The 22,160-nt window shown below is 45.9% G+C and overlaps 1 protein-coding gene across 1 annotated transcript in view; it reads left to right on the top strand.

The window, feature by feature from the left end:
• The window catches only part of LOC125456472 (LIM homeobox transcription factor 1-alpha-like), a 261,291-nt gene that overhangs the window by 227,959 nt on the left and 11,172 nt on the right, over nucleotides 1-22,160 (top strand). The window contains exons 5-7 of the mRNA XM_048539600.2: nucleotides 14,343-14,512; nucleotides 15,580-15,657; nucleotides 16,343-16,412. Coding sequence (XP_048395557.1) covers nucleotides 14,343-14,512; nucleotides 15,580-15,657; nucleotides 16,343-16,412 — 318 coding nt within the window. The remainder of the gene's footprint in view (nucleotides 1-14,342; nucleotides 14,513-15,579; nucleotides 15,658-16,342; nucleotides 16,413-22,160) is intronic.

The raw sequence follows: 22,160 nt of genomic DNA, 5'->3' as shown, positions 1-22,160 counted from the left end.
TGCGGTGTTGGGGGTGAGGGAGGTTGTGGGGGGTTTGGGGGCGGGAAGCGGCTCCCAAAGACAACTTAATTAATGTTTGCGTTCTTGTCCGTCGATAGAATAAATGTTATACGCACAGCTGGTCTCCTGTTTAGCTAAACACAAGGCCTGTCACACACGAGGAGTAATCCAAACGGCGTTTACCTGCCTTTTGGAATGAAACTTCAGAACCCACTCCCTCGCTGTCATCGCCAGCTGCCCCCAACCCAACACACACGCCCCACCCTCGACCCACCCCAGCCACAGAACCCAGCAAACATTGGTTCAGTGAAGTCTGCTAAAGCTGACCTTGCCCCGTCAGGCTCATAGTCTGCATAGGTTCAGTTAGTCGCCGCAAATGAAAACAAGTTGGACCCTACGCTGAGGAGATTCGTCGATGTTTGGGATCGATAAGGGCTGCGGATTGAATTTTGCTCAAATTCAAATTGTGCTAATTGGACACATGAAGCATTCATTTTAGCCGCACACCCCCCAACCCCTCCCCCCCAGCTTCCAATAATCTCCTGGTGACTCCTTGTGTGGCTATGTTCATGGAGGAATCTTCCCGTCCCTGACCCTCGAGTCTTTGTTCCTCATGTCTCAGGCTGTGTGCAAAATGAAATAGAAACTTTCAATCAGTGGTACAGCACGGAAACAGACCCTTCGGTCCAACCTGTCCATGCCCAACATAATCCTGAACTAAACTAGTCCCACCTGCCTGGTCCTGTCCCACATCTGTGTAAACATTTCTTATTCATGTGCTTATGCAAATATCTTTTAAATGTTGTAACTGTAGCATTACTACTTCTTCAGGAAGTTCATTCCACACTCTGTGTAAAAAAAAGCCCCCATGTCTTTTTAAATCTTTCTCCTCTTATCTTAAAAGTAAATGTTATAGTTTTGAAATCTCCTGCTTTTGAGTAAAGACCCTTGCCAAGCATCTTATCTATGCCTGTCATGATTTTATAGACCTCTATAAGGTGACCCCTCAACCTCCTACGCTCCAATGAAAAAAGTCCCAGTATATCCAGCTTCTCCATAAACCCTCCATTCCCAACAACACCTTGGTAACTCTTTACTGAAGCCTCTCCAGCTTAATAATATCCTTCCGATAGCAGGGTGACCAGAACTGGGCACAATATTCCAGAAGAGACCTCACCAATGTCCTGTACAACCTCAACATGACGTCCCAACTCCTATACTCAAAGGTTTGAGCAATGAAGGCAAGTGTGCCAAATGCCGTCCTAACCACCCTGCCTACCTGTGGTGCAAACGTCATACAATTATATGGCAACTTCCATAGCCAGCAGGTATCTCAAAGTGTTTTGCAGGAATTGATGTACTTTTGAAGGAACTTCGGAAACATGGCAGCTAGTTTTCAAACAACAAGCTTACACAAACAGCAAGGCAATAGTGAGCAGCTAACCTGTTTTTTACATTGATCAAGGGAGCGATATTAGCCAGGACACCATGGAGAACTCCCTTACTCTTCTTTGGAATAGTGTCGTGGAATCATTTGAAGAGACAGATCAGAGCTTTGAGATAGTGCAGCATCCTAGAGGTGGTCCCTTTCTGAGAGTGTGACACGCCATCAGCACTGCAGTATCAAACTTGACTTTTAAGCTCAAGCCCTGAAAGGGGCAAGAACTCAGAATCCCAAGGCAAGAGTGCTACCGACTGAGCCATTGTGCGGTAGACGCAAATAGGTCGTTCAATGCTCCAGGGAGGGCTTTCTTGTTTTCCTGCAGCTGAGGTCCACAGATGAGAATTTCCCCTGCCCATTACCTCAGCAGCCGTACTGCAAACAGCATAGGGCATCGTATCTCAAACAGAAGTGGGAAATTGCTGGAGAAACTCAGCAGGATCTGGCAGCATCTGAGAAACAGAGTTGACCTTTCATGCCCAATGTGACTCTTTTCAAGAACTCTTCTGGTTTTGTGTTGGATTTCCTGGATCTGTTATATATGGGTGTGCTGTACTGTATAGTATGCGATTTGCTTACAGTAGAAGGAGGTTAATACAATTCATGGGGGTAGGGTTCATCCACGCTTGCCACTGAAATGTACAGGATGAGGGTGGTGATCAGAAATCTCTCAAGCCTCAAGCAATGAGGCCTTCGTAATAGTAAAGAGGTGGCACTGAAGATTGATAAATCCTCAGGAGCAGATGAGCTTCAGTGGAGCGTTGAAGGATAGTGAATGCATCAGTAATGATCTTTCAAAGCTGAATGGATTCTGGAAAGGCTTCCTTTCGGGGTGGCACAGGTGGCTCAGTGGTGAGCACTGCTGCCTCATAGCACCAGGGACCCAGTTTCGAGCCCACACTCAGGTGAATGTCTGTGTGGAGTTTGCACATTCTCCCCATGTCTGCGTGGGTTTCCTCCAGGTGCCTTGGTTTCCTCCCACAATCCATTGATGTGCAAGGTAGGTGGATTGGCCATGCTAAATTGCCTGCAGTGTTTAGGGATGTATAGCTTAGCTGGGTTATAGGGGGATGGTTTTGGGTGGGATGCTCCAAGGGTCAGTGTGGACTTGTTGGGCCAAAGGGCTCGTTTCCACACTGTAGGGATTCTATGATAGGTAAGTGACAAATGTAACCTCAGAGTTCAAGAAGAATGGAGTACTGGCAACCTGTTATTTTGATGTCAGTACTAGGGAAAATACTTTACAACAATCATGTAACATTGTTGTCATAATCGAAAAGAACTGAGAGAAAGTCACATCACTTGGATTTTTTGATCTCTGACATTTGTTCCTTTTTTTCTATGTTTTCCACCCATGATATTTCTGCAGTGCTCTGTCTTTGTGTCCTATTTGTGAATGAATATGTGCGTGTTTTGCTTCAGAGGGGATATATCTTAAGTTTGCATATTAGTAATTAAAAATCTATTGCTCCAATTTTTAATGGATAAGTTTGCTTGTAATACATACATTCTTCTGTTGGTTGTCAATCCCAGTGTGAGTTGGTTTTTGCCTTGATAGAAGTCAAACTCAGATAAATCTTGGTGATACAATTAATCACTTATGGCAGGTCTTCATTAGTCCCCTCATAACACACTCTCATTCTACATAGCTATGGAGAAGGAGAGGATTAGGCAGAATGGGAGGATATTTAATTGGGGAAGAGGAAACTATGATGCGATTAGACACGAGTTAGGAAGCATGGACTGGGAGCAGTTGTTCCATGGTAAGGGAACTATAGACATGTGGAGATGGTTTAAGGAACAGTTGTTGGGAGTGATGAGTAAATATGTCCCTCTGAGACAGGCAAGACGGGGTAAGATAAAGGAACCTTGGATGACGAGAGCGGTGGAGCTTCTAGTGCAAAGTAAGAAGGTAGCTTACATAAGGTGGAGGAAGCTAGGGTCAAGTTCAGCTAGAGAGGATTACATGCAGGCAAGGAAGGAGCTCAAAAATGGTCTGAGGAGAGCCAGGAGGGGGCACGAGAAAGGCTTGGCAGAAGGAATCCGGGAAAACACAAAGGCATTTTACACTTACGTGAGGAATAAGAGAATGGTCAAAGAAAGAGTAGGGCCGATCAGGGATAGCATAGGGAACTTGTGTGTGGAGCCTGAGGAGGTAGGGGAAGCCCTAAATGAGTTTTTTGCTTCTGTCTTTACGAAAGAAACGACCTGTGTAGTGAATGAAACCTTTGAAGAGCAGGTGTGCATGCTGGAATGGATAGAGATAGAGGAAGCTGATGTACTGAAAATTTTGTCAAACATTAAGATTGACAAGTCGCCAGGCCCGGATCAGATTTGTCCTCGGCTGCTTTGGGAAGCGAGAAATGCAATTGCTTCGCCACTTGCGAAGATCTTTGCATCCTCGCTCTCCACTGGAGTCGTACCTGAGGACTGGAGAGAGGCAAATGTAATTCCTCTCTTCAAGAAAGGAAATAGGGAAATCCCCGGCAATTATAGACCGGTAAGTCTCACGTCTGTCGTCTGCAAGGTGTTAGAAAGGATTCTGAGGGATAAGATTTATGACCATCTGGAAGAGCATGGCTTGATCAAATACAGTCAACACGGCTTTGTGAGGGGTAGGTCATGCCTTACAAACCTTATCGAGTTTTTTGAGGATGTGACTAGTAAGGTTGATGAGGGTCAAGCTGTGGATGTGGTGTATATGGACTTCAGTAAGGCATTTGATAAGGTTCCCCATGGAAGGCTCATTCAGAAGGTCAGGAGGAATGGGATACAGGGGAACTTAGCTGCTTGGATACAGAATTGGCTGGCCAACAGAAGACAGCGAGTGGTAGTAGAAGGAAAATATTCTGCCTGGAAGTCAGTGGTGAGTGGGGTTCCACAGGGCTCTGTCCTTGGGCCTCTACTGTTTGTAATTTTTATTAATGACTTGGACGAGGGAATTGAAGGATGGGTCAGCAAGTTTGCAGACGACACAAAGGTCGGAGGTGTCGTTGACAGTGTAGAGGGCTGTTGTAGGCTGCAGCGGGACATTGACAGGATGCAGAGATGGGCTGAGAGGTGGCAGATGGAGTTCAACCTGGATAAATGCGAGGTGATGCATTTTGGAAGGTCGAATTTGAAAGCTGAGTACAGGATTAAGGATAGGATTCTTGGCAGCGTGGAGGAACAGAGGGATCTTGGTGTGCAGATACATAGATCCCTTAAAATGGCCACCCAAGTGGACAGGGTTGTTAAGAAAGCATATGGTGTTTTGGCTTTCATTAACAGGGGGATTGAGTTTAAGAGTCGTGAGATCTTGTTGCAGCTCTATAAAACTTTGGTTAGACCGCACTTGGAATACTGCGTCCAGTTCTGGGCGCCCTATTATAGGAAAGATGTGGATGCTTTGGAGAGGGTTCAGAGGAGGTTTACCAGGATGCTGCCTGGACTGGAGGGCTTATCTTATGAAGAGAGGTTGACTGAGCTCGGTCTCTTTTCATTGGAGAAAAGGAGGAGGAGAGGGGACCTAATTGAGGTATACAAGATAATGAGAGGCATAGATAGAGTCGATAGCCAGAGACTATTTCCCAGGGCAGAAATGGCTAGCACGAGGGGTCATAGTTTTAAGCTGGTTGGTGGAAAGTATAGAGGGGATGTCAGAGGCAGGTTCTTTACGCAGAGAGTTGTGAGAGCATGGAATGCGTTGCCAGCAGCAGTTGTGGAAGCAAGGTCATTGGGGTCATTTAAGAGACTGCTGGACATGCATATGGTCACAGAAATTTGAGGGTGCATCCATGAGGATCAATGGTCGGCACAACATTGTGGGCTGAAGGGCCTGTTCTGTGCTGTACTGTTCTATGTTCTATGTTCTATTAGGGATATGACAACTCACTCACTATTACATTGGTTTGTCGATCTGGATACATTTTTATTTATTGACGAATATTGATAGGCCAGCATTCATTACATATTCCTACCTGAGCTTGAGAAGGTAACAGTAATCTGCCTTCCTGAACTATCATGGGGATACTTGCAGTGCTGTTCGGGTAGGATTTTGAACAGTACAGGAACAGGGATATTGCTCCGCGTCTGGATGGCGAGTTTCTCAGAGACAAACTTGCAGGTTGTGCTATTCCCAAGCACCTGCTACCCTTGTCCTTCTCAGTAGCACGAACGGTGGGTTTGGAAGCTGCTGTCAAAGGACCCTGTATTACTGATGGCTACGGCGATGGAGAGAGTGAATGTTGAAGATGTTGATTGGGATGCCAATCAGGTCGACTGCTTTCTCCTGGATTAAATTGCTCATGTGTCTTGAGCTAAGATTTAACCCATGACCTTTCACCTCCATGGTGAGAGCACCACCAACTGACCCAGGCCCTGATGGAACAGCCGTGATCCTGTGCTGGGATTCATCCGGGTGAGTGCAGTGCACTTCCACTTCCGGAACTTTGTGCTGCAAGTTGGAACACGTGGATCGCAGAGTTGAAAATGTGTGCCAGTTCATTTTCTTTGCAGTTTAGGAGGCATCGCTCAGCCATGACTAAACAACATCTTTAGGAAAAGAGTGAGAATTAATTTAAGGGCTGGAGGGGTTGTATGTGTGTATGTTGTGACAACCAGAGAGTGGTGAATCTATGGAATTCACTGCTACAGGAGGCTGTGGAGGCCAGGTCATTGAGTACATTTAAGACTGAGATAGATAGGTTCTTGATTATCGAGAGGATCAAGGGTTACAGGAAAAAAAACAGGAGAATGGGGTTGAGAAACTTATCAGCCATGATTGAATGACGGAGCAGACTCGATGGGGTGAATGGCCTAATTTCTGCTCCTATGTCTTATGGTTTTACTATGGGCTAAATGTATGGGTGTGGTAGCATGGGGAACTCACTCATGGCAAGAATCTACACATGGAGTCCTGTAGCATTGCTGCAGCTATCGCAGGGTGACAGCAGACTTTCCTACTCTTACTGCTTGCTACCCGCTATTGGGAGGACTTAGGAAGTCAACTTGTCCATAAGAACTCTCATCAATCTTTATAGATGCATTGTAGAAAGCATTCTATGTGGATGTATCATGGCTTAGTACAGCAACTGCCCTGCCCAGGACCGTAAGAAACTGCAGAGGGTTGTGACACAGCCCAGACCACCATGCAAAGCAACATTCCATCCAATGACTCCATAAACACACGTATCACAGGTTCAAGAACAGCTTCTTCCCTGCTGTTGTTAGACTTCTGAAAGGGGCTCTGAAATTTCAAATACTATGTTGATCTTGGCTTTTCATGCACTTTCTCTGCAGCAATAACTTTGTATTCTCCACTCCTTTCCATCACCCTATGGTCTATGATCTGCCTGCACTGCATGTAAGAACTTTTCATTGTACCTAGGTGCATGTAATGATAATAAATCAAGCCACGTAGAGGCTGATAATCTGTTTGGCTATATTATGACACACTTTCAGTGGCCTCCAGTTCCCTGAGGTGGGATTTGAACCTGGAATCTCGGGACCAGAGGTAAGGAATGCTGTGCTGAAGGCCCTGTATGGACCATACAAGCATGCAGTTGTAAAGAGGACATGCATAGCTGGGAAAACCTGAGGGAGAATAAGATGCCAACTGTTGACACACTCCCACTCTTCCAGCTGGTTCACCAATGGTGCCAATAATATGATACATATGGAGTTTGACTTTCTTCAGCTTCACTTGATTTTAACTGTTTCCCGTCTGCTTTCCTTTCATCTGAGCTGTCCGCTGTCGAGGGTGAAAGGGGATTAACAATGGGGGGTGGGAATGAGATGACAGAACTTATCACTTCAACGTTATTCACTCTACACCCACTCGCTCAGGCCGCCAAAGCTTTACGCGTCTCATGAGTCCAGTTTTCCAAAACCGAACATTAACCTCTGTAACTTTGACTTGCCAAAGCAAATTCCGACGTCCCTACCTCCTTCCCTCCCCCAAAGACGCTGGTTGCTGAGCAGCTGTCTGTGCGAACGATGAAGACCGTCTTCAGAGCAATGCGTTCCAACATTTACCTCCCTCCTTTCCTGAAGATATTGACTTTGGCTCAGAGACAGTTCCACACCTAGTTGTAAGATGATCAAAGCAATACTGGTGTTTCATTTTAAGGTTACATACTGCCCCAAGGTGCTGTTCAGATACAATATCGGGAAGAAGTGGGACACTGTATCAAAGTAGAAGATATTAAAGAGTGAGAGGAATTTGTGATCCTCTCTTATCTATCCAAGCTGGCATGTCTGCTGGAAGTGCAGCTTGGTTGCGAATCCTATCAAATCACATGGATCGGTTGGAGTGGCAGTAAAAGGCAATGAGAAATTTACAGGAGCTGGGGGTGTTACGGGTGGTAGTTGCAGGGAGGGAGATAAACCACAGATACAGTCAGGTAGATGGGTGACCTCCAGGAATGGTAGGAGAGGGAGGTAAGTAGTGTAGGAATCTCCTGTGGCTATCCCCATCTCAAACAAGTATGCTGATTTGGAAAATGTAGGGGGTGATGGACTCTCGGGGGAATGTAGCACTGACAGCCAGGTTTCTGGGACAGAGACTGGCTCTCATGTAACGGGGGGTACGTCAGGTTCCAAGCGATCGACTGTGATAAGTGACTCTCTAGTCAGAGGCACAGATAGATGTTTCTGAGGCCAACAGCGATACATCAGAATGCTGTGTGGTCTCCCTGGTACCAGGATCAAGGATATCACAGAGAGGGTGCAGAATATTCTCAAAGTGGGAGAGGGACCAGCGGGACGTCACTGTACACATTGGACCTAATGATATAGGAAGTGAAAAGGAGGACATTCCGAGGAAAGAATATAGGAAGTTAGGCAAGAATTTAAAAAGGAGGTCCTTGAGGGTGGTAAAATCTGGATCACTCCCGGTGCTACGAGCTGGTGAGGGTAGGAATTGGAGGATAGAGCAGATGAATGTGTGGCTGAGGACCTGGTGCAGTGGAGAAGGATTCACATTTTGGATCATTGGAATGTCTTCTATGGTATAAGTGACCTGTATAAGAAAGACAGATTGCACCGGAATTGGAAGGGGATTAATATATTGGCGGGGAGATTTTCTAGAGCTGCTCAGAAGGATTTAGACTAATAAGGGCATAGGGGTGGTGGGATGCAGGGAAATATTGAGAGAAGAGATCAGTCTGAGACTGGCACAGTTGGGAAAAGGAGCAAGTCAAACAGACTGGGTAGGCAGGAACAAAGCAGAGAATGAGGTAGGACTGATAAAATAAACAGCATTTATTTCAATGCAAGAGGCCTAACAGGTAAGGCACATAAACCCAGAGCATGGATAGGAACATGAAACTGGGATATCATAGCTATTACAGAGGTGTGGCTCAGGGATGGACAGGACTGGCAGCTCAATATTGCAAGCTATAGATGCTATGGGAAGGATCGAAAGGTGGGCAAGAGAGGAGGGAGACTGGTGTTCTTGATTAGGGATAACATTACGACTACGTTTAGGGAGCGTATTCCTGGGAATACATCCAGATAAGTTATTTGGGTGGAACTGAGAAATAACAAAGGGCTGATCACTTGATTGGGATTGTACTGTAGAACCCACTCCCCCAACCCCACAAAAGCCAATGGGACATTGAGAAATTTGTAAGGAGATCTCATTAGTCTGTAAGAATAATTAGGGTAGTTGTGGTAGGGGACTTTAACTTTCCAGACATACACTGGAACTGTCCATATAGTGTTAAGGGCTTGGATGGAGAGGAATTTGTTAAATGTGTACAATAAAAGTTTCTGATTCAGTTTGTGGAATTAACTACTACAGAAGGCGCAAAACTTTCCCTGCTCTCGGGAAAAAGGCAGAGCAGGTGACTGAGGTGTCAGTGGGGGAGGACTCTGGGGCCAGTGACCATAGTTCTATTCGTTTCTAAAAAATGACAGGAAAGGATAGACTGGACCTAAATGTTAAAGTTCCAAACTAGAGAAAGGCCAATTTTGACAGTATTAGGCAAGAAATTCAAAAGTTGATCGGGTGTGGATGTTCAGAGAAAATGGGAACTGCAGATGCTGGAGCATCCAAGATAACCAAGTGTGAAGCTGGATGAACACAGCAGGCCAAGCAGCATCTCAGGAGCACAAAAGCTGACGTTTCTGGCCTCTCTGATGAAGGGTCTAGGCCCGAAACGTCAGCGTTTGTGCCCCTGAGATGCTGCTTGGCCTGCTGTGTTCATCCAGCTTCACACTTTGTTATCTGGGTGTGGATGTTTGTGGGTAAAGGGATGGCTGGAAAATGGGAAGCCTTCAAAAATGAGGTAACGAGAGTTCAGGGACAGTATTTTGCTGTTCAGGTGAAGGGCAAGGCTGGTAGGTGTAGGGAATGCTGGATGATTAGAGAAATTGAGGTTATGGTCAAGAAAAAGAAGAAAATATATGCCAGGTATAAATTGCAGAGGTCGAGTGAATCCTGAGAAGAGTATAAAGGCAATAGGAGTATTCTAAAGAGGGAAATTGGGAGGGCAAAATGGGGACATGAGATAGCTTTAGCAAATAGGGTTAAGGGGAATTCAAAGGGATTCTACAAATATATTAGGACAAAAGGGTAACTAGGGAGAGAGTAGGGCCAGTTAAAGATCAACAAGGTTACCTATTTGTTGATCCGCGGGGTTGGGGGGCGATACTGAATGAGTATTTTGCATCAGCGTTTACTGTAGAGAGGATATTGAAGATAGAGAATGTGTGGAAATAAATAGCGACATCTTGAAAAATGTCCATATGACAGAGGAGGAGATGCTGGACATTTTAAAATGCACAAAGCTGGATAATTCCCTGGCACCTGATCAGGTACGCCCAAGAATTCTATGGGAAGCTAGGGAAGTGTTTTCTGGGTCCCTTGCTCGATAGCCACAGATGAGATGCTGGAAGGCTGGTATGATGTGGTGCCCAGTTATCAATGACAAAGACCTCTTGCACACTAATAACTTTGTGATTGGCTCACAAAGAAGTGTGAATGTTCAGGCGAGAAGCTATCAGGTCTCTGGAAGAGAAGGAAGTGTCATTGCTCTGCAGCAGGAAGCATTTCAAGTTGAAGATAGCCAGTTTATTTCCCCATCTCAGTTGCAAGCTGTGTCTTTTAATTAATAAGTGAGAGGCTTTTATAAGTATGAACCAGTTAGCCAGTGCCTCTTGCAGACAAGTGAAAGCATCTGGAGAAGGAAGATCGAGAAACAGCGTTCTGATCAGCAGAAGGATCACCTCAGCATACCATGTGGAAGGGACGACTGCCTTTCCAGCCATTCCATCCACCTGTAACACCCATACACCCATGTTTTGTTTTGTTTCAGTCTGTGAGTGTGTGCAGAGGGGGAATTTTATGAGTGGCTTAGTTTTAACTAATAGAGCTATATGTGTTGATGGTTTATAATTGTTCACTTGTAGTTCGAATTAATAGTAATTTGTGTTAAGTACAGGAACCTGGTGTGTGCTTTCTGTCAACCTGAAAGACAGGGAAATTAGGGAGCTCTTCTTATTTTGAAATATCTTTAACTTTTGTGATGACTCAGGGAACAGTTGGGGGTGGGGTGGGGTGTGGGGGAGGAGGTTGATATCCAGCATGTTCCCCCACTGCACTGCAATAGACTTCACAGCCAGTTTTCAAAGATAATCTGTGTTAGAGAGGGAGACAGCAGTATATGGATAACATCACTGGTTTAATAATGCAGAGGCCCCAGGCTAATGTTGAACTTTTAACTTGATTCTTTTTATTTTTCTAGTTTACATTAAAAAGCACTTTAATGTTAACGATTACCTTATTTGTTTATTTTTCCACTTGTTTGATGAAGGTACTGCTTAACTTTTTAAACTTTGTTTCTTTTGCTACTCTGTCCCTAGGTATTTTGTACCTAGAGGTGCCTTTGTTCTTAAGAGTGGCGACATTATACACTTTTTGCTGTACTCCGGTATTTGAGTACATGTGCCAATAAAAGCTGAAACCAAATCTAATGCTATGGGGACACAAGTTCAAATGCCACCACAGCAACTGGTGGAAGTTAGGTTGAAGTGATAAATGTGGACTGCTGCTGCTCAGTTCAGGAATGAAATCTTGTCGTCACCTACATGTGACTCCTGACCCACTGCCATGTGTTTGGTTCTTAACCACCCCCTGAAATAGCTCAGAGAGCCACTCAGTTCAAGGGTGATTAGGAAAAGACAACAAATGCTGGCCTTACTAGTGAGATCTACGCTTCCACTTGCGGGAATAAGTATCACAAGGGGGATCTCCCCAAATCTGCTTTGAAATGGGCCAAAGGGATTGCCCTGACAGGGCAGACATTGACCTTGGGTTAGAATCCCATCTGAAAGACAACACTCCGTCACCGCTTCATTGGTGGTGTCCACCTGGATTATGTGTTTAGGACTCTGGAGTGAAGTTTGAGCCCAAAACCTTCTGACTAGTAGCATTGCTGCCCACAAAGACACCAGAGCCAATCCTACTGCTGTTCTCATCCCAGCATTCACCGGTGCTTCCTAATGGGAGCCGACTGATAGCCACCTAGTCATTCCTAGCTTGACCCCACTCCTGATGCTTGCTGGGAGGCTAATGTAGTGATGCCGTCACCTTCCCAGTCTGCTCCATTCTTGAGCTACCGGCTTACCTGAGGCCAGTTAACTCACTACCATTTTGGGAAACCGAATGCAGTGTCTTTCTGGTGTGCGTTAGAGAGAGGACAGTTGTGTTTGTGTGTGTGTGTGTGTGTGTGTGTGTGTGTGTGTGTGTGTGTACGTAGTAATTAGATGTGGGACCAGCCTCATGTTTTGGGGGTGTTGTTATTTCTCCTTCTGACATGACAGCTCTTGCGGTCGGGGCCTGTGAAGCAGGTGTGATAATAAATGATATCACAGGGAGATTGCCGTCTTCGCATTTTGCAAGATCTCTGGCTCACGTGCTTTATCAAAATCTTCGCTTGGCTTTCACAGCTGCCCTGAAAAAGGGAAAGTGTTGCAAAAGCCTGGGGCTACAGGAATTCTGCCGATGTTGCGGGCAAAGGCTCAGGGCTTCGACGAGACACCGTGCAGCAAGGCTGGGCCACAGCCCTGCTTGATGGATGCCAATTCTGATTGGCTGCATCCCCGGAGCTCCCAACACATAATTATTGCCAATCTCTCTCCTGCCGTGGATTGTCCAACATGCCCACCCTGGCAGTGCCCTGCCTTTCCCGTCGCTGATCTCAAAGCCAATCGGATGGCTCTTGACTGCCAGTTTGGGAATGCCTTCTTCATGAGCCATTTCCAACACTTCCAAAGCTATTCGTGGAAAGTGTTGAAAGAACATGGAAGTGCGGACAAGTTTTTTTTTCCTGCGAACCCTTCAATTTTTATTTCATCTCTCAGGTTGCCCGCAGTATAAGCCATGGAGAATACTTTTCAACTTCTGGAGAGTTGGCAGATCTAACCTGGTTGGGAACCAGACTAATCAGATCTACTCCCCTACCTGGTCCCTGTTACCCTGCATTTCCATGAACATCCATGAACACTATGGGCAATTTAGCCTGGCCAATCCACCTAACCTGCACATCTTCAGACTGTGGGAGAAAACCCATGCAGACACAGGGAGAACACATAAAATCCACATTGAACTAAGGTCCCTGGCACCCCAAGGCAGCAGTGCCAACCACTGAGCCACTGTGCCACCCCATGATAAACACTAAGTATGTACAGTTCAAACTTTCACCTTTACTGTGAAGCTGCCAGAGGCTGCGAGATGGGGAGCAACATCTTCACTCAGAGGCTGGTGAATACTTGGATTCTACACTCCCCAGGACTGTGGAAGCTCAATCCCTGAGCAGGTTTGAGACAGAAATCAATAGACTTCTGGAGACTAATGTCATTAATGCATGTTCAGGGATAAGTGTCCATCCATTGACTCTGAGTACACTTCCTGTTGCCTCAGGAAAGAAGCCAGCATAATCCCATCCCAGTTATACTCTCTTCCAACCTCTTCCATCAGGCAGAAGATACAAAAGTTTGAAAACATGTACCAACAGATTCAAGAACAGCTTCTTCCCTGACGTTATCAGACTTAAGAACAGACCTTTCATATGTTAGAGCTGGTCTTTCTCTGTAGCTGTAACATTGTATTCTGCAATCTGTTCTATTGTCCTGATGTAATTATGTCAGGTATGACTTGCCTGGATAGCACAGAAAACAGTAATTTTCGCTGGATCTTGGTACATGTGCCAATAGCAAATCAAATCAAGTTAAATCAAATAATTCAAAGATAATGGGGAACATTGCACCACGGGGATGATTAGCTAGGATCTAGATTAGCAGGGCAGGCTCAATGGGCTGAATGGCCTACGCTAGTTCCTTTGTGATTTTCCCGCCTGTCCCCAGTGTGCCATGAATGGTTATATTTTCATATTCACGTTAATCCCTTGCATCACATTAACTAGAAGACAAAGGCAGGATTTACCCCAGTGTTAAATGCCCTGCAGTACATACACAGTGTGAAGAGGAGGATGGTTTACATTGCCTAATTAAGTTGCCACACAGAGACACACTGGGTAATTTGTGGTGAGGGCATGAATGCACTGCAGAGATGGTAGTAAAGTTGGATGCTTTAAGGACATTTAAGCAACTCTTGGATAGGCACATGGATGATAGTAAAATGAATGGTATGCAGGTTAGTTTTGATCTTAGAGTAGAATAATAGGTCAGCACAACATCATGGGCTGAAGGGTCTGTGCTGTGCTGTACAGTTCTGTGTTCTAATTTTTATTATGGACGAGTGGGAGTCAAAGTGAGCAGCACAGACTTGCGTACTGGTCTGGGACTGCTGCTGTTGCCTGTGAATAAATGCGAGCCTGTTCTGGTACCAGGGATGTGCGTAGGTAGCACAGCTTGTGTAGATCACTCTCTTGGCATGTCCATCTTCTGTCCCGTACAGCCAAAAGCGATGATGAAGACTGCATCGGCAAACTGGAGCAGTTGCAATGCAAAGGAGGGGATGACTCCAAAGATCCCAAGCGACCGAAGAGACCTCGGACTATTCTGACCACGCAACAGAGGCGTGCTTTCAAGGCATCTTTTGAGGTGTCTTCCAAGCCCTGCAGAAAGGTGAGGGGCAGATACAGTATGGGGCTGGGGGAGTGAGGGGAGTGGGGGATGTCCGGTGGTCCTGCTGGGCATTACTAGCCCAGCCACCCTGTAACCTGGGCAGATGACACAGTCTTCCTGCCCATCCCGGGGCCAGAGGTCAGCCACAGTGTGTAGTAACCACCTCCTGCACGGCAGGGAATGCCCCCTTGATGCTCCCACCACTCCCACACACTGCACCAGTTTAAAGTTAGCGGATGGTTTCGGTACACCCTGGGAGCGATGGATGCCCATGTGACCTGATCCTGACCTCAGTGCCAGTGACCTCAAATGCCACACATGCACCTCCCCTTGGCCAAAGCGCTCCGTGACTTCGCGATGTGTCAGCTGAGGTCGGGGGTTGTGGAGCTTCTGTGAAGGTCTGGCAGAGGAAAGAATTGCTCGGTACAGAGTCGACGAGCTGAATGGCCTCCTTCCATGCCTTCGTGACTGTCTTAGGGGAGGGGGAGATGGATGGGCAGGGGAAATAAAGCAGATCCAAAGACACCTTCAGCCACTTCTGTTCTGACGTGGATTTGTTAACACCGGGTTGTTATCAGGCTGAGGGAATCAGTGAGGGAGGATCAATACTGGCTGTGTGGCAGGATTACCTCATGATGAGATTGGGTTTGAATCCATTGGAATCAGAAGTGATCTGATTGAAACTGAAGGAGACATGACAGAGTAGATTGATCCTTTGTGGGAGAGACTAGGGCAGGTAATTTAAAATTACGGGGTCTCCTGTTTAATACGAATATGAGGATGATTTTATTTTCCTTTGAGGGTCTTGGGGCACTGTTCTCCGGAAACTGATGGAGACCAGGTTTGAGGCAGAGGCAAACTTTTTTGGCTGTCACGGTGGTTGTGGGGGCGTGGGGGAGGGGGGTGGGTGTGGTCAAAGGTGATCAAGGCGAGGCAGAAATATGGAGTCGATGCCACAGTCAGATCTGCCTTGAATAGAGGAGCAGGTTCCAGGGGCCGATTAGCCTACACTTGCCCCCGAAACTGTACATTTATGTATTCATAAAGACTCGTCCTTTTTTTCGAAGGTGAGGGAGACTCTTGCAGCTGAAACGGGTCTGAGTGTCCGTGTTGTGCAAGTCTGGTTCCAGAATCAGAGAGCCAAGGTAAGTCAGGGGCAGGTAAGACTAAAACAAACTTGCTGGAAAAGCTCAGCAGGCCTGTCAGCCTCTCTGAAGGAGAAAAACAGAGTTAACGTTTCGGGTCACTGTGTCCCTCCCCCATCAAACCATGGCTCTGAGGAACGGTCACCGGACCCAAAACTCTGTTTTATTCATTCAAAGGTGCTGCCAGACCCGCTGAGCATTTCCAGTAACTTCTGGTTTTGTGCAGGTAGCACTAAACTGGGGAAAGGTCTTGCCCCTGAGCTGGTAGCAATTAGTCTTCAAGATGCTGTGGTGAAGGAGTTACTTGAGGTATAGTAATTGGACGTTCCTGTGGGAGAGACACAGTGACCCCTCGCTGTGGGAGGGACGGGTAGACCCTTTGCTGTGGGAGGGACACAGTGACCCATCGCTGTTGGAGAGACAGATAGACCCCTTGCTGTGGGAGAGACAGATAGACCCCTTGCTGTGGGAGGGACACGGTGACGCCTCACTGTGGGAGAGACAGATAGACTCCTCGCTGTGGGAGGGACACAGTGACCCCTTGCTCTGAGGGACACAGTGACCTCTCGCCGTGGAAGGGACGGATTAAATTTCTTTTTTCTCTCTCTCTGAACAGTAATGCCCTCTCTCTCTCTCTTTCTCTCTCTCTCCCTCCCTCCCCCTCTCTCTGCCTCTCTTTCACCAGATGAAGAAACTCGCTCGTAGGCAGCAGCAACAGCAACAAGACCAGCAGAACACACAGCGGCTGAACACAGGTTAGAATAGGTCTGATCTCGGACTATGAGAGAGAACCATCAGTTCATCCTGCAGGCGGATGACCTTTCACCTTGCCATCACTGTGCCAGCTGAGTGCAGATCCTGAGGAGCCAGTCCATCTGGTTCTGAACCTGACAGGCCAATTGCACAAACAGCTAGGGGACAGCAGGACAAGGGTACAGAGCCAATGCATTGTTGAACCAGTGGGTGTTAATCAAATGCAGCTCAATGTGGGGCTGACGAAAGGCAAAAGTGAGAGGGTGGAATTTTGGTAAGTCTGAGTGGGAGTGAATTAGGAAGTCCACCTCTGTATTTGTGACTTCACCCTGTTGGTTTAGTAGCTGTGAGGTACTTTAGATCTTGTCTTTACTTCCAATGTGTCAACATGTGCCCCCCCAGTCTTTCTCCATACCTCTTCCTAGCAGCTTCTTCCATGTCAACTCATGTCCTGTCATACCCTCCATGTGCCATGGCACCTCAATGTCACCCTGTGACCTCAGAAGCCAGTCATCCATTTAGACTGACCTCACGAAGTCCTGTTAGAGATGAAAACCAAGTTTTCTGACATGCAATGGAATTCTCTTACTCGATAGTGAAAATAAAATCTAATCAAACCCACTTGAACATTTTAGGTCCCCTTAGGCATTCAATTTGTTACAGAGGTAAACCAACTTTTATTCAGCTGTTGTAACAATAAAGCCACTGCTGCCCCAAAACCTCAGTCAAAGTGGGGATTGAATGCGTGCAGTGGGCATCATTCTGCTAACTCACTAAATGCCTGCTCAAACCAACCATCAAAATATGGTGTCACCCTCCCCCCACTTCTTCTGAGGTGTGTTTTTGTATTTTTTGAAAATCAGCCAAGCGTTCATGACACCCTCTGTTCCAAAAAACAGCCCTTGCAAATTGTCTACAATCAACATTAATTGAAACTGCAGAAATAGAGGGTGTTTTTGTTTCATTGCCTACGCCAAACAGCTTGTCAGTTCAAAGCAGCCTATTAAAGGACATTTAAAACAAAAACTCTCACCAAAGGCTTCAACTTCTTTTCCATCTTTAAAGAGCTGGAGATTTTTGTCCGGTCATGATGCTCAGACAGTCCTTTCAAAGATTTTTATGTTGACTCCATTACTTCATGACCCCATTTCAGGCTCTTGAAGCCGCAACATTGAGGTCTGCTTGAACTTAACACTAATTTTAAATAACCCCGTGGAGTTTCTCTCCTGTGTGAGTCACATCCTGCCACTTTGTCTTGCTGGCAAAATTGGCACCTTCCAGTAATTAGGATGGCATTTCTGCATTTGGGCCCCATCCACCATTTTTGTTGTTCCCTTGAGTTGAGCCCTAATCTGCAGAAATCTCACTCTGTACGTGGAGAGTGGGGAGTGGGCAGTTTGGATGGGGTCTTGCTTTTAATGGAGTTTTGATGCTGGGGGAGTCTTGATGTTGTGGCGGTAGGGTACAGAATACTGACTGGCTTGGACAGAGTGGATGTTGGGAAGATGTTTTCATTTGTAGGAGAGACTAGGACCTGAGGGCACAGCCTGAGACTAAAGGGAAGATCTTTTAGCACGGAGAAAGGAGAAATTTCTTCAGCCAGAGAGTGATGAATTTATGCAATTCCCTGCCACAGAACGCTGTGGAGACCAGGTCATTGAGTACATTTAAGACTGAGCTTGATAGGTTCTTGATTATTAAGGGTTATGGGGAGAAAGCAGGAGAATGGGGTTGAGGAACTTATCAGCCATGATTGAATGGAGGAACAGGCTCAATGGGCAGAATGGCTTGGGACTTGGATCATTCTCGGCATGAAGTGGTCTGCATGGGTCTGAGTATGGGAGGGGAAGGTACTGGGAGTCAGGAAGGCATCTGAGTGTGAAGGGGCATGGGATGGCCTGCCAGTGGGTGCTGGGAATTGTCTGGGTCTGTGGAGAACCTGGGAATGTCAGAGTGCTGGGAGAATCTGGGTGTGGGGGCGAGTCTTATGGCCAAGGGAAGGCAGTATCTGAATGTGGGGCTTCTAGATCTGCAGTTGTGTGGGTTGTTGGTGGGATGTTGGTTGAGGGTCTCTGGACGTGGGTTTTCTAAGTTTGGGGGTGAGCAGACCCTGGAAGGGGACTGGGTATGGGGATTATCTGGGCTGGGAAGCCTTGTTGGGGCGGAGCGGTGTGTCTGGGTAGGGGAGGCTGGTTGCGGGGGCTCAATGTGTGGATGGAGTCTGAGCATTGAGCTTTATGTACACATTGTGTCAATTTCAGCTCTTAGCCATTCCAATTTCATATGAGCCGCAACATCTGCTGTTCTCCTAAATTCCTGCAAACCTTTCCATTCAGATATGTCTCCAGGTGCTTTCACCATTGAATACCTTTCATTCATCCCTTTTTGATAATTCTCTCGTTCCTTCTAGGTGTAAAAGAATAGGTAAGTAGAGAAGTTAGATTGTCTGAAAACAGTGAAGAAGAATGAACTTTTAAATATTAATAAGTTACAAGAACTACAAGAGCAGGTCAGAGGCTAGGAATACTATGATGACTAAATCACCTCCTGACTCCCAAAGTCTGTCCGCCATTTATAAGGCACAAATCAGGAGTGTGATGGAATACTTCCCCCTTGCCTGGATGGGGGCGGCCCCAAAAACACTCAGGAAGCTTGACACCATTCAGGACAAAGCAGCCCGCTTGTTTGGCATTACATCCACAAGTATCCACTCCCTCCACTACCGACGGTCAGTAGCAGCAGTGTGTACTATCTACAAGTTGCACTGTAGCAATTCACCAAAGATCTTTAGACAGCACCTTCCAAACCCATGGCCACTTCCATCTGGAAAGACAAAGGCTGCAGATACATGGGAACACCAGCTCCTGCAAGTTCCCCTCCAAGCCACTCACCATCCTGACTTGGAAATATATTGCTGTTCCTTCACCATTGCTGGGGTCAAAATCCTGGAATTCCCTCCCTAAGGATATTGTGTGTCTACCTACAGCACATGGACTTCAGCGGTTCAAGAAGGCAGCTCACCACCACCTTCTGTAGGGCAACTTGGGATGGGCAATAACTGCTGGCCCAGACAACGACGCCCACATCCCAAAAGTGAGTGAACAAAGATCCTAAATGTCAAAAAGGTCCATGTTCCAGATGGGATAGAGCCAAAGGACATAGAATGGAAAATACAGAGCCTCTGCCCACAATTTCCAATCTTCATTCACCGAAGCAGTGGTCTCAGTGGACTGAAGAATTAGACATGTTACAGCCCTATTTAAAAATGAGCAGAGAATCAAACCCAGCATCTGCAGTCCATCATCCTCATGGCAATGGTGGGGAAACCTCGAGAGATGACCATAACCCAAAACTGATTTATCGGTATTTAGAGCCAGATAGATGAATAAATGAAATCAGGAGAAATTTGTTGAAGCAAATTGTGTTTGACTGACAGGAGCATGTTCTTTGACAATACAGTACGGAGCTGGAGGAACACAGCAGGCCAGGCAGCGTCAGAGGAGCAGGAAAGTTGACATTTCCGGTTGAGATCCTGACTTGAGATCCTTTGTCAGGATCCTGACCTGAAATGTCAGCTTTCCCGCCCCTCTGATGCTGCCTGGCCTGCTGTGTTCCTCCAGCTCCACACTGTTACCTCTGACTGTAGCATCTACAGTTCTTGTTAGCTCCATGAGCATGTTCTTTGATGTTTTATGAACCAGATCAAACCTCCTCAATATATTGAAAAGACAGTCTAAACCTTTTCTTATTTTAAAGGTAAATGCAAGGTGTTGTATCCCAAATGCAGTTGAATTGGTCAAACTACTGGATTTAAAGCAAAACATACTATATTCACCCACTATGGTTAAAATATAACAAAAGAAAGAAGGAATTAGAATAACTTTACTGACACGTTAACTGTTACTAATTAACTGTTTCAATAGAGTTAACATCCCATAAATACACACTTGACAAAGGGCAAATTCATAAAGCAAATTGTCTCACATACAACACCAGCAGCCCAGGTGGAAGACAAAATTGAGACAGTTCTGAGAGAGTATAGCAGCCAGGAGAGATTTACTGCAGTTTCCAACTCTGCTGAGATCCTAGCAACTACTACTGCTGCTGAAAACTAAAAAGCAAAACTGAAAATCCTGGTTCTCTGAGAGTTTGACCACACCCATTCAGGCTGCCTCTATTGTTCCAAATTATTAAAAATAAAACAAGGCCTCACAAGCTGTTTACACTCGGACTTTGGTCAACTGCTCAAATCCTCTGCCTTAAAAAGCTCTCTTCCAAAAAAAAGGACAAGGTACACCTCTTAAATTCATGGTATCATCCCAGATGATGTAAAGGTGAGATTTGACGAGGAAAGTGCAGTTGATGTTGCGTATGTGGACTTTAGAAAAGCTCAAACCAATATTTAGGAAGGGATGCAAAGCAGGGAGTTGCTTTTGAAAATTGAAGTGGGTATACAGGGCTGTTGCCTACATGCGTACTACACTTTACCTCTCTGAGCAAGTGGCGTCAACGTTTTGGGGCATTGTTTCAAAGTATGTAGATACCTCAAAGCTTGAAAATAAGTAAACATTGAGCAGATGTAACAGATACAAAGCCAATATGTACAAGTGAATGGGTGGCAGGCACAGGGGCTGATTAATTTACTGGAGGGGAAAATGAAGTGGTGCATTTTGAAGGTATGAGAAGTGTGATAGATAAAAGGGTGCAATTTTAAAAGGAGGGCTAAAGCAACAGATAATACATTCAAGAAGGATCTCGAAGAATGAAGCACCGAGTCTGGAGCTGGATTGAAAGGGATGGTGATGGACTGGTGGAGTTTTGCTGCCTTTTGCATGGGGTATGCCAGTCTAAGTAAGGAAAGGACAGTGAGTCCTGAGCACTGTGTACACACGTCTTTAATAGTGACAAGTGCAGTTAAAAGTCTTTGAAAAGTCAAACTTCCTTGCTTTTGTGTCTCCCTTCCCATTCCACCATTCTCCCCCCATCAATTTATTTTCTCAATTCCCTTTTGAAAGTTATATTGAACATGTTTCCAACCCTATCCATTCCAGACTGCACCTTCTCACTGCGGGAATGATCTCTTTCCCCATATGAGAGCGAGAGAGAGAGAGAGAGAGAGTGAGTGCCAAGAAGGTGCCAGGATTTCAGTTCTGTGGAGGGTCCATTCCCCACTGAACTGGGAAAGTTAAGAGGAAGTTGGGTCGAGGTGTTAAATCACGTGAAAGCTTTTGGTCAAGTTAATCACAGGGGAGGCAATGGCCTAGTTGTATTATTACTGGACTGTTAATTCTGAGAGACTCAGACAATGTTCTGGGTATGTAGGTTCAAATCCTGCCACAGCAGATGGTGGAATTTGAATTCAATAAAAATATCTGGAATTAAGAATCTAATGATGACCATGAATCCATTGTGGATTGTCAGGAAATATCCCGTCTTAGTTCACTAATGTCCTTTATGGAAGGAAACTGCCATCTTTACTTGGTCTGGCTTACATGTGGCTCCAGACCCACAGCAATGTGGTCAACTCTTAACTGCCCTCTGGGAAATTAGGGATGGGCAAGAAATGCTGGCTTATCCAGTGATGCCCTCACCTTGTGAATGAATAAAGAGGGAAATGGAAATTCAGGGCAAAACTGTTTCTAATGGCAGAGTTTGGCTGTTGGAAGGTGCAGATAATTAGCAAACAAATCAGAGGGGAGGGGAGAACAAAAACAAGAGCTGTTATCATCTTATGTCATCTTCAAACAGGA

The sequence above is a fragment of the Stegostoma tigrinum genome, chromosome 8 (assembly GCF_030684315.1).
Source record: "Stegostoma tigrinum isolate sSteTig4 chromosome 8, sSteTig4.hap1, whole genome shotgun sequence".
Lineage (NCBI taxonomy): Eukaryota > Metazoa > Chordata > Chondrichthyes > Orectolobiformes > Stegostomatidae > Stegostoma > Stegostoma tigrinum.
This window is presented reverse-complemented; position numbering and strand designations above follow the sequence as displayed.